The sequence below is a fragment of the Pleurodeles waltl genome, chromosome 9 (genome assembly GCF_031143425.1).
Source record: "Pleurodeles waltl isolate 20211129_DDA chromosome 9, aPleWal1.hap1.20221129, whole genome shotgun sequence".
Taxonomy (NCBI): Eukaryota; Metazoa; Chordata; class Amphibia; order Caudata; family Salamandridae; genus Pleurodeles; species Pleurodeles waltl.
Genome location: NC_090448.1, coordinates 1,050,910,590 through 1,050,923,593, shown reverse-complemented (window position 1 = coordinate 1,050,923,593; position 13,004 = coordinate 1,050,910,590). Strand labels below are relative to the sequence as shown.

At 47.0% G+C, this 13,004-nt stretch overlaps 1 protein-coding gene across 4 annotated transcripts in view; it reads right to left on the bottom strand.

Annotated features, from left to right (window-relative positions):
- Positions 1-13,004, bottom strand: part of NIN (ninein) — a 326,206-nt gene that overhangs the window by 153,346 nt on the left and 159,856 nt on the right. For all 4 annotated transcript variants that reach the window (XM_069208677.1, XM_069208679.1, XM_069208678.1 and 1 more), the window contains one exon: positions 11,847-11,988. In XM_069208677.1, coding sequence (XP_069064778.1) covers positions 11,847-11,988 — 142 coding nt within the window. The remainder of the gene's footprint in view (positions 1-11,846; positions 11,989-13,004) is intronic.

The following is a 13,004-nucleotide window of genomic DNA, read 5'->3' as shown; positions in this document are numbered from 1 at the left end:
TCTCCTAGTGGCACCAGGTTTGGGGTCTCTGGCCTCAGTGTACAGGAGCCCATCTTCCCAATAGACCCTATGTGTTCCATTTTTCTTGCCTTTGGACTCTTCAGCAGCTTGCTGCCTAAGGCCTTCAAGAGAGGGACAGGTTTCTTGTCCCTTACACAGCTCCTCCCTTGAGGGTCCCCCTGGGCCTAAGAGCTCAACCTGATAAGGTTCAAGCTCCAAAGGCTCAGTTCCCTCAGAGGGCAGAACTTCTTCCTGAGAAGAGAGGTTCCCTTTCTTTTGCTGTGTTGCAGTTGGTTTCCCAACTGACTTTCCTGTTCTCTTGGTAGGCTGGGCCATTTTTCCAGACTCCAGCTCTACTTTTTCACCCTGTGCCTTGCACTGTGCTCTTGTTTTCACACACACCAGTTCAGGGATACCCAGCATTGCTGCATGGGTTTTTAGCTCTACCTCAGCCCATGCTGAGGACTCCAGGTCATTTCCAAGCAGACAGTTCACTGGGATATTTGAGGAGACCACCACCTGCTTCAGGCCATTGACCCCTCCCCATTCTAAAGTAACCATTGCCATGGGATGTACTTTTCTCTGATTGTCAGCGTTGGTGACTGTGTAAGTTTTTCCAGTCAGGTATTGGCCAGGGGAAACCAGTTTCTCTGTCACCATGGTGACACTGGCACCTGTATCCCTCAGGCCCTCTATTCTAGTCCCATTAATTAAGAGTTGCTGTCTGTATTTTTGCATGTTAGGCGGCCAGACAGCTAGTGTGGCTAAATCCACCCCACCCTCAGAAACTAGAGTAGCTTCAGTGTGGACCCTGATTTGCTCTGGGCACACTGTTGATCCCACTTGGAGACTAGCCATACCAGTGTTACCTGGATGGGAGTTTGGAGTGGAACTTTTCTTGGGACAGGCCTGGTCTCCAGTTTGGTGTCCATGCTGTTTACAGCTATGACACCAGGCCTTTTTGGGATCAAAGTTTTTACCCTTGTACCCATTGTTTTGTGAAGAGGCTCTGGGCCCACCCTCCTGTGCAGGTTTTTGGGGGCCTGTAGAAGACTCTTTACTATTTTTAGTTTTGGTTGTCTCATCACCCTTCTGCTGGGGAGTCTTTGTGACCCCTTTCTTTTGGTCACCCCCTGTTGAAGTCTTGGACACCCTTGTCTTGACCCAATGGTCCGCCTTCTTTCCCAATTCTTGGGGAGAAATTGGTCCTAGGTCTACCAGATGCTGATGCAGTTTATCATTGAAACAATTACTTAACAGGTGTTCTTTCACAAATAAATTGTACAGCCCATCATAATTATTTACACCACTGCCTTGAATCCAACCATCTAGTGTTTTCACTGAGTAGTCAACAAAGTCAACCCAGGTCTGGCTCGAGGATTTTTGAGCCCCCCTGAACCTAATCCTGTACTCCTCAGTGGAGAATCCAAAGCCCTCAATCAGGGTACCCTTCATGAGGTCATAAGATTCTGCATCTTGTCCAGAGAGTGTGAGGAGTCTATCCCTACACTTTCCTATGAACATTTCCCAAAGGAGAGCACCCCAGTGAGATCTGTTCACTTTTCTGGTTACACAAGCCCTCTCAAAAGCTGTGAACCATTTGGTGATGTCATCACCATCTTCATATTTAGTTACAATCCCTTTGGGGATTTTCAACATGTCAGGAGAATCTCTGACCCTATTTATGTTGCTGCCACCATTGATGGGTCCTAGGCCCATCTCTTGTCTTTCCCTCTCTATGGCTAGGATCTGTCTTTCCAAAGCCAATCTTTTGGCCATCCTGGCTAACTGGATGTCCTCTTCACTGGAGTTATCCTCAGTGATTTCAGAGTTGTTGGTCCCTCCTGTGAGGGAACCAGCATCTCTGACTATTATTTGTGGAGTCAGGGCTTGAGAAGCCCTGCTCTCCCTAAGTAGGACTGGAGGGGGGGAATTTCCCTCCAAGTCACTATCTTCCTCCTCTGAGTTGCCATCCTCAGAGGGGTTGGCCTTTTCAAACTCTGCCAAAAGCTCCTGGAGCTGTACTTTGGTAGGTTTGGGGCCCATTGCTATTTTCTTTAGTTTACAGAGTGACCTTAGCTCTCTCATCTGTAGATGGAGGTAAGGTGTGGTGTCGAGTTCCACCACATTCACATCTGTGCTAGACATTATGCTTCTAAAAGTTGGAATACTTTTTAAGAAACTAAAACTGGTTCTAGAATCTAATTCAAACTTTTACAAACTTTTAAACTCTAAAAGAAATGCTAAACAGGATCTAACACAAGGCCCTAGCAGGTCTTTTAAGAATTTAGAAAACTTTTCAAATTGCAAAAATCAATTTCTAATGACAATTTTGGAATTTGTCGTGTGATCAGGTATTGGCTGAGTAGTCCAGCAAATGCAAAGTCTTGTACCCCACCGCTGATCCACCAATGTAGGAAGTTGGCTCTGTATGTGCTATTTCAAAGTAAGGAATAGCATGCACAGAGTCCAAGGGTTCCCCTTAGAGGTAAAATAGTGGTAAAAATAGATAATACTAATGCTCTATTTTGTGGTAGTGTGGTCGAGCAGTAGGCTTATCCAAGGAGTAGTGTTAAGCATTTGTTGTACATACACAAGACAATAAATGAGGTACACACACTCAGAGGCAAATCCAGCCAATAGGTTTTTATATAGAAAAATATCCTTTCTTAGTTTATTTTAAGAACCACAGGTTCAAATTCTACATGTAATATCTCATTCGAAAGGTATTGCAGGTAAGTACTTTAGGAACTTCAAATCATCAAAATTGCATGTATACTTTTCAAGTTATTGACAAATAGCTGTTTTAAAAGTGGACACTTAGTGCAATTTTCACAGTTCCTGGGGGAGGTAAGTTTTTGTTAGTTTTACCAGGTAAGTAGGACACTTACAGGGTTCAGTTCTTGGTCCAAGGTAGCCCACCGTTGGGGGTTCAGAGCAACCCCAAAGTCACCACACCAGCAGTTCAGGGCCGGTCAGGTGCAGAGTTCAAAGTGGTGCCCAAAACACATAGGCTAGAATGGAGAGAAGGGGGTGCCCCGGTTCCGGTCTGCTTGCAGGTAAGTACCCGCGTCTTCGGAGGGCAGACCAGGGGGGTTTTGTAGGGCACCGGGGGGGACACAAGTCCACACAGAAATTTCACCCTCAGCAGCGCGGGGGCGGCCGGGTGCAGTGTAGAAACAAGCGTCGGGTTTGTAATGGAAGTCAATGGGAGATCTCGGGATCTCTTCAGCGCTGCAGGCAGGCAAGGGGGGAATTCCTCGGGGAAACCTCCACTTGGGCAAGGGAGAGGGACTCCTGGGGGTCACTTCTCCAGTGAAAGTCCGGTCCTTCAGGTCCTGGGGGCTGCGGGTGCAGGGTCTCTCCCAGGCGTCGGGACTTTAGGTTCAAAGGGTCGCGGTCCGGGGAAGCCTCGGGATTCCCTCTGCAGGCGGCGCTGTGGGGGCTCAGGGGGGACAGGTTTTGGTACTCACAGTATCAGAGTAGTCCTGGGGTCCCTCCTGAGGCGTCGGATCTCCACCAGTCGAGTCGGGATCGCCGGGTGCAGTGTTGCAAGTCTCACGCTTCTTGCGGGGAGCTTGCAGGGTTCTTTAAAGCTGCTGGAAACAAAGTTGCAGCTTTTCTTGGAGCAGGTCCGCTGTCCTCGGGAGTTTCTTGTCTTTTCGAAGTAGGGGCAGTCCTCAGAGGATGTCGAGGTCGCTGGTCCCTTCGGAAGGCGTCGCTGGAGCAGGATCTTTGGAAGGCAGGAGACAGGCCGGTGAGTTTCTGGAGCCAAGGCAGTTGTCGTCTTCTGGTCTTCCGCTGCAGGGGTTTTCAGCTGGGCAGTCCTTCTTCTTGTTGCAGGAATCTAATTTTCTAGGGTTCAGGGTAGCCCTTAAATACTAAATTTAAGGGCGTGTTTAGGTCTGGGGGGTTAGTAGCCAATGGCTACTAGCCCTGAGGGTGGGTACACCCTCTTTGTGCCTCCTCCCAAGGGGAGGGGGTCACAATCCTAACCCTATTGGGGGAATCCTCCATCTGCAAGATGGAGGATTTCTAAAAGTTAGAGTCACCTCAGCTCAGGACACCTTAGGGGCTGTCCTGACTGGCCAGTGACTCCTCCTTGTTATTCTCATTATTTTCTCCGGCCTTGCCGCCAAAAGTGGGGCCGGGCCGGAGGGGGCGGGCAACTCCACTAGCTGGAGTGTCCTGCTGGGTTGGCACAAAGGAGGTGAGCCTTTGAGGCTCACCGCCAGGTGTGACAATTCCTGCCTGGGAGAGGTGTTAGCATCTCCACCCAGTGCAGGCTTTGTTACTGGCCTCAGAGTGACAAAGGCACTCTCCCCATGGGGCCAGCAACATGTCTCGGTTTGTGGCAGGCTGCTAAAACTAGTCAGCCTACACAGATAGTCGGTTAAGTTTCAGGGGGCACCTCTAAGGTGCCCTCTGTGGTGTATTTTACAATAAAATGTACACTGGCATCAGTGTGCATTTATTGTGCTGAGAAGTTTGATACCAAACTTCCCAGTTTTCAGTGTAGCCATTATGGTGCTGTGGAGTTCGTGTTTGACAGACTCCCAGACCATATACTCTTATGGCTACCCGGCACTTACAATGTCTAAGGTTTTATTTAGACACTGTAGGGGTACCATGCTCATGCACTGGTACCCTCACCTATGGTATAGTGCACCCTGCCTTAGGGCTGTAAGGCCTGCTAGAGGGGTGTCTTACCTATACTGCATAGGCAGTGAGAGGCTGGCATGGCACCCTGAGGGGAGTGCCATGTCGACTTACTCGTTTTGTCCTCACTAGCACACACAAGCTGGCAAGCAGTGTGTCTGTGCTGAGTGAGAGGTCTCCAGGGTGGCATAAGACATGCTGCAGCCCTTAGAGACCTTCCTTGGCATCAGGGCCCTTGGTACTAGAAGTACCAGTTACAAGGGACTTATCTGGATGCCAGGGTCTGCCAATTGTGGATACAAAAGTACAGGTTAGGGAAAGAACACTGGTGCTGGGGCCTGGTTAGCAGGCCTCAGCACACTTTCAATTGTAAACATAGCATCAGCAAAGGCAAAAAGTCAGGGGGCAACCATGCCAAGGAGGCATTTCCTTACAGGCGATTCTTGCAAGGAATGTAGGTTTATAGAATAGATAAGCATTCTTCTGAAATACCTGGCAACTCTCCACTGTAATGAAAATGTCACTTACCCAGTGTACATCTGTTCGTGGCATTGGTCGCTGCAGATTCACATGTTGTGCACAGTCCGCCATCTGGTGTTGGGTCGGAGTGTTACAAGTTGTTTTTCTTCGAAGAAGTCTTTCGAGTCACGAGATCGAGGGACTCCTCCTCTTTGCTTCCATTGCGCATGGGCGTCGGCTCCATCTTAGATTGTTTTCCCCGCAGAGGGTGAGGTAGTAGTTGTGTGTGTTAGTAATAGTGCCCATGCAATGGAATGAATAAGTATGTACAAATTAAGGTTAAGTAATATATATATATATATACAAATGTACAGATGTTGAAGATAACTTCCGACGGCTACAGGCTCCCGGGGAGGCGGGTGGGCACATGTGAATCTGCAGCGACCAATGCCACGAACAGATGTACACTGGGTAAGTGACATTTTCAGTTCGATGGCATCTGTTGCTGCAGATACACATGTTGTGCATAGACTAGTAAGCAGTTATCTCCCCAAAAGCGGTGGCTCAGCCTGTAGGAGTGGAAGTAGTCTGAAACAAAGTTCTCAGTACGGCTTGACCTACTGTGGCCTGTTGTGCGGATAGCACGTCTACAAAGTAGTGTTTAGTAAATGTGTGAGGCGTGGACCATGTGGCTGCCTTACATATTTCGTGCATTGGAATATTTCCTAGGAATGCCATGGTAGCGCCTTTTTTCCTGGTTGAGTGTGCCCTTGGTGTAATGGGCAGGTGTCTCTTTGCTTTAAGATAGCAGGTTTGGATGCATTTAACGATCCATCTGGCTATACCTTGTTTTGATATTGGGTTTCCTGTATGAGGTTTTGGAAATGCAATAAACAGTTGCTTTGTTTTCCTAACCTCCTTTGTTCTGTTGATGTAGTACATTAGTGATCTTTTGACATCTAATGTATGTAGTGCCCTTTCAGCTACTGAGTCTGGCTGTGGGAAGAACACTGGTAACTCAACCGTTTGATTTAAGTGGAACGGTGAAATAACCTTTGGTAGGAATTTAGGATTGGTTCTTAGTACAACCTTATTTTTGTGTATTTGGATAAAAGGTTCTTGTATTGTAAATGCCTGAATTTCACTTACTCTTCTTAGAGATGTGATGGCAATGAGAAATGCAACTTTCCAGGTTAAGAATTGTATTTCACAAGAATGCATGGGTTCAAAAGGTGGTCCCATGAGTCTTGTCAAGACGATGTTAAGGTTCCACGAAGGAACTGGTGGTGTTCTTGGTGGTATTCTTCTTCTTAGGCCCTCCATAAATGCTTTAATGACGGGTATCCTAAACAGTGAAGTTGAATGAGTAATCTGCAGATATGCAGATATTGCTGCAAGGTGTATTTTTATGGAAGAGAAGGCTAGATTTGACTTTTGTAAGTGTAGTAAGTATCCCACTACATCTTTTGGGGATGCGTGTAATGGATGAACTTGATTATTATGGCAGTAGCAAACAAACCTTTTCCATTTGCTTGCATAGCAGTTTCTAGTGGATGGCCTTCTAGCTTGTTTTATGACTTCCATACATTCTTGAGTGAGGTTTAAATGTCCGAATTCTAGGATTTCAGGAGCCAGATTGCTAGATTGAGCGATGCTGGGTTTGGATGCCTGATCTGCCGTTTGTGTTGTGTTAACAGATCTGGCCTGTTGGGTAACTTGACGTGTGGTACTACTGACAGGTCTAGTAGTGTTGTGTACCAAGGTTGTCTTGCCCATGTTGGTGCTATTAATATGAGTTTGAGTTTGTTTTGACTCAATTTGTTTACTAGATATGGAAGGAGAGGGAGAGGGGGAAAAGCGTATGCAAATATCCCTGACCAGTTCATCCATAGGGCATTGCCTTGAGACTGTCTGTGTGGGTACCTGGATGCGAAGTCTCGGCATTTTGCGTTCTCCTTTGTGGCAAATAGGTCTATTTGCGGTGTACCCCAAATTTTGAAGTAAGTGTTTAGGATTTGGGGGTGAATCTCCCATTCGTGGACCTGTTGGTGATCTCGAGAGAGATTGTCTGCTAGTTGATTTTGGATCCCTGGAATAAACTGTGCTATTAGGCGAATGTGGTTGTGAATTGCCCATTGCCATATCTTTTGTGCTAGGAGACATAGCTGTGTCGAGTGTGTTCCCCCTTGCTTGTTTAGGTAATACATTGTTGTCATGTTGTCTGTTTTGACAAGAACGTATTTGTGGGTTATGATGGGTTGAAATGCTTTTAGCGCCAGGAATACTGCTAGTAATTCGAGTTGATTTATATGCAGTTTTGTTTGATGTACGTCCCATTGTCCTTGGATGCTGTGGTGATCGAGGTGTGCTCCCCACCCTGTCATGGAAGCATCTGTTGTTATTACGTATTGTGGCACTGGGTCTTGGAACGGCCGCCCTTTGTTTAAATTTGTACTTTTCCACCATAGAAGCGAGATGTATGTTTGGCGGTCTATCAACACCAGATCTAGAAGGTGACCCTGTGCATGTGACCATTGTGATGCTAGGCACTGTTGTAAGGGCCTCATGTGCAGTCTTGCGTTTGGGACAATGGCTATGCATGAGGACATCATGCCTAGGAGTTTTAAAACCACTTTTGCCTGTATTTTTAGTGTTGGATACATGGCCTGTATGACCTTGTGAAAATGTTGAACCCTTTGTGGACTCGGAGTGGCTAATCCTTTTGTTGTGTTGATTACCGCTCCTAAGTAGTGCTGTATTTTGCACGGCACAATGTTTGATTTTGTGTAGTTGAGGGAGAGCCAGAGTTTGTAGAGGGTTTGTATGACATACTCTGTGTGTTGTGAACACTTTGTTCGCGAGTTGGTCTTGATTAGCCAATCGTCTAGATACGGGAATACGTGTATTTGCTGCCTTCTGATGTGTGCGGCTACTACTGCTAGGCATTTGGTAAACACCCTTGGTGCGGTTGTTATACCGAACGGTAAGACTTTGAATTGATAGTGTATTCCCTTGAATACAAACCTTAGGTATTTCCTGTGCGAAGGATGTATCGGTATGTGGAAATACGCGTCTTTGAGATCTAAGGTTGTCATGTAATCTTGTTGCTTTAGCAGTGGTAACACTTCTTGTAGCGTGACCATGTGAAAGTGGTCTGATTTGATGTAGGTGTTTAGTATTCTGAGATCTAAGATTGGCCTCAGTGTTTTGTCCTTTTTGGGTATTAGAAAATACAGTGAATAGACTCCTGTGTTTATTTCTGTACATGGTACCAGTTCTATTGCTTCTTTTTGCAGTAGTGCTTGAACTTCTATTTCTAGGAGGTCTAAATGCTGTTTTGACATTTTTTGTGTTTTGGGTGGGATATTTGGAGGGATCTGTAGAAATTCTATGCAATAACCATGTTGGATAATTGCTAAGACCCAAGTGTCTGTTGTTATATTCACCCATGATTGATAAAACGGACTTAGTCTTCCCCCCCACTGGTGTTATGTGGAGGGGTTGAGTGACCTGTAAGTCACTGTTTGGTTGTTGGGGTTTTGGGGCTTTGAAATTTCCCCCGGTTTCTCGGGAATTGTCCTCCTCTGTACTGGCCCCGAAAACCTCCCCTTTGGTACTGTCCCTGGTAGGTAGATGGTGTTGATTGTAAGGTGCTGGCTTGTGTGGCCTGACCCCGAAACCCTCCTCTGAATGTTGTTTTACGGAAGGTGCCGAAAGTGCCTCTGCTCTGCGGGGAGTAGAGCGCGCCCATGGCCTTGGCTGTGTCAGTTTCCTTTTTCAGCTTCTCAATCACCGTGTCAACCTCTGGTCCGAACAATTGTTGTTCGTTGAACGGCATATTGAGTACTGCTTGCTGTATTTCTGGCTTAAAGCCAGATGTGCGCAACCATGCGTGCCTTCTGATGGTAACTGCAGTGTTTGTTGTTCTTGCAGCTGTGTCCGCTGCATCCATAGAGGAGCGTATTTGGTTATTGGAGATGTTTTGCCCCTCCTCAACCACTTGTTTTGCCCGCTTCTGAAATTCCTTGGGTAGATGCTCGATGAGATGCTGCATCTCATCCCAATGGGCTCTGTCATAGCGCGCTAGGAGCGCCGGAGAGTTGGTGATGCGCCACTGGCTGGCAGCTTGTACAGCGACTCTTTTCCCAGCTGCGTCGAATTTTCGGCTTTCCTTATCCGGGGGTGGTGCATCGCCCGATGTGTGTGAATTGGCTCGTTTGCGAGCTGCTCCTACCACGACTGAGTCTGGTGGCAGTTGAGAGGTGATAAAAGCAGGGTCTGTGGAGGTGCTTTATATTTCTTCTCTACCCTTGGAGTGATTGCTCTACTCTTGACGGGGTCTTTGAAGATTTGCTTGCGTGCCTTAGCATTCCCGGAAGCATAGGCAGGCTTTGGTAGTTGCTATGGGTGGAGGAGAGGGTGTTAAAAAGGAAGTCATCCTCGACAGGTTCTGTGTGTAACGACACGTTGTGGAATTCTGCTGCCCTAGCTACCACCTGCGCATACGCTGTGCTGTCCTCGGGTGGTGATGGCTTGGTAGGGTATGACTCTGGGCTATTGTCTGACACTGGTGCGTCATATAGGTCCCAAGAATCTTGGTCATCTTGGCTCATGGTGGTGTGAGCCGGTGAATGTGACGGAGTTTGTGCCGGTGATATTTGAGTTACAGGTGGAGGAGAGGGTGGCGGAGTTGCTTTCTTTGCCACCTTTGCTTGTGGTGTTAGTTGTTCAGTTTGGAACTCTAGTCTCCTTTTTCTCTTGATTGGTGGAAGAGTGCTAATCTTCCCCGTTCCACTCTGGATGAAGATCCTCTTTTGTGTATGGTCTACATCAGTAGTCTGTAGCTCCTCTTCAAACCTGTGTTTACGCATTTGAGAGGACAATGAATGTTCCTCTGAATATGAGCCGGTAGTGGTTTCGGTTGCTGATTGTTTTGGCACCGAAACTGTGTCCTTTTTTGTTTTCGGCTCCGAGGCGAATCTCTTCTTTTTCGGAGTCGAGCCTTCTCGGCGTTGATCATCCTCGGTGCCGCTGTCTCTGCGTCGAGCAGCGTCGGCTCCGCCTTCTCGGCGTCGATCTTTTTCGGCAACACTTTCTCGGTCCCGAGAATGTTGCGTGCCTGTGTCTCGACCAGAGTCGGACGATCTGGGCACCGGTTCGGCCTTTTTCGGTGCCGATAGACGGTCACCTTTATGGGTTGAGCCATGGGCAGTTGGCAGTGGCGTCCCCTGGGCCTTGTCTATTTTCTTGTGCTGTGTGCTTTTCGACGTCTTACTCACAGTTTCGTCGACGTCGAATTCATCTGAGTCCGTTTCATGGATGGAGAAGGCTTCCTCCTCTTCTCCTTGTTCCTCGAACTCTCGGTGTTCTGTCGGCGTGGACGCCATCTGTAGTCTTCTGGCTCGACGGTCACGGAGCGTTTTTCGGGACCGGAACGCACGACAGGCCTCACAAGTTTCTTCCTTGTGCTCGGGTGACAGGCACAAGTTACAGACCAAATGTTGGTCCGTATATGGATATTTATTGTGGCATTTAGGACTGAATCGGAACGGGGTCCGTTCCATCGGTGTCGATGTTACACGCGGTCGGGCCGACCAGGCCCCGACGGGGGATTGAAATTACCCCGAAGGGCTACCGGAGCTCTTCACGATTCGGTGTCGAGTCTAACTATCCCGATCCCGAGCGAAACAATACCGACGTAATTTTTCGAAGTTTTGACTATCTTTCCGTCCCGAAACCCGGAGCGAAAAGGAACACGTCCGAACCCGAGGGCGAAAAAAAAACAATCTAAGATGGGGCCGACGCCCATGCACAATGGAAGCAAAGAGGAGGAGTCCCTCGGTCTCGTGACTCGAAAGACTTCTTCGAAGAAAAACAACTTGTAACACTCCGACCCAACACCAGATGGCGGACTGTGCACAACATGTGTATCTGCAGCAACAGATGCCATCGAACATGTGAATATTCAACATCATTTGCTTCCCTCTCACATATGTAAACTGACACCCAAATGTCAGACCTGACAGCCTTAGGGTGGTCGTCCCTCCAACTTTCTGCCTGCCTCCCTCCATTTTCTGACCTCATTTTTGTTGACTTTAGGCCTCTGTGCACTTTACCAGTACTAAAGTGCTTGTGCTCTCTCCCCTAAAGCATGGCAATATTGGCTTATACCCAAGCCTGACTGCTCTGTGCCAAGCTACCAGAGGGTGAGCACAGGTTAACTTTTAGCGTGTATCTGACTTACCCTGACTTGGATTGTGGTTCCTGCTTGGCCAGGATGCATACCTCTGCCAACCAGAAACCCAATTTCTACCAACACTTTCAATCATACACCAGAAAAGCGCCCGGAATGTCAAGAGAAATCAATGTACTTCATGATCTCTTAAAGGGCTACGATGTTCTACATACAATACATGTACTAAGGTGGCAGGTGCTTACTGAACGACTGAGAATGTGATGTAGGCCTTGCAAGGGGTATGGAAAGCAGTATATAAATGCCAATGCAAAACAAACATCAATACAGAATATATCATTTGGTTTTTAGAAGACGGCTTCAACGAATAAGACATAGCATTAAGAAATAGCATCCAGCAAGGATTCAAATGTTCAGAATAAAGTACAAAGGGGAAAGAAACACACAAGTGTAAATGTGTACATTTCGAATCTATAGCTTTATGTTGCACATGCCTGGAATATTAGCAGAAGAAACAAAGGACTGTTTCCCTTACCTTGGTCAGATTCAACCCCACCAGTTTTACTGTCGATCTCCTCAGACAGGGAGCTGTTCAAAACTGGTCGAAAGGCCCGAACACCTTGAACACGGTAATATTCCAGCTCAGATTGGAGTTCATCAATTCGGTCCTGCAATTCCTGGATTATAACAGAAACACAATATTAGTCAGTGAGTTAATAATAGAACAGAAGGGAATTTTCCAGGACTGTTCACAATAGTAGACACTACAATGAAATGGTACTGAGATATTAAGGTTCTAAATCCTCAAAAAGCTCGAAATTCACATGAAGTTTCCCATAGGGATTTTAGACAAGACTACAGCCGAAACCGCTGGACTGAATTTGGCAGAAAACTAGATCTTGGTCCAGAAAGTGTGCTTTCTGTAATTCAGTGCAAATCTGTTCAGTAGTTTCTGAGATATTAAAGGAAAAAGAAACACTTCAACCTGAAAGAGTAAGCAGATATTTTGGGACTCAGACTTAGCCAAGTCCCAAAACAAAAGTAAAAATTAATAAAGAGAAGGGAGCAGGGTAGTAATACACTGAACCACCTCCCCCTCTATGGGGCTTGGGCAAATTTCTAACTGGCAAGGGGAGGGGGGGGGTTGCTGCGTGTCTCCCAGGACCACCACCACCACCTCCTCCTCCTCCTCGGGGCTGACCCTACAAAAACAAAGGAGGGGGGACATACGGCCTACCTGCTGGAGCCATTAATGGCCCTTGGGCTGCCACCCCCAAGGGATAGAGTCCCTGAGGCCACAATTGGCCTGGGAGGGGAGGGGGCGGGCACTTAGCCCCCTCCTATTTTTTATTTTTGTATTTTTTTTTTTTTTTTTTTTATTGGCCAGACCCTGGGGTTGGGGTCCCCTGGGCCAAATCGGTCCAAGAAAGGGGGCTTTGCAGCCCTTCTCCCCTTTCACAAATTGTCCAGGCCCCCCGGGAAAAATAAAATAAAAATTACGAATATCACTAAAATATATATATAGATATATATATATATATATATATATTAAAAAAATAGGGAAGTTTGAGTTAGGTTCAGATTTTACAAGCACAAAACCACTGAAATTCAACAGTTCTAAAAACTCTAACTCAGGCCTTAACGTAACAATAACTGGCACCCTCGCTATGCACTGTTACTTACCCCACGTATT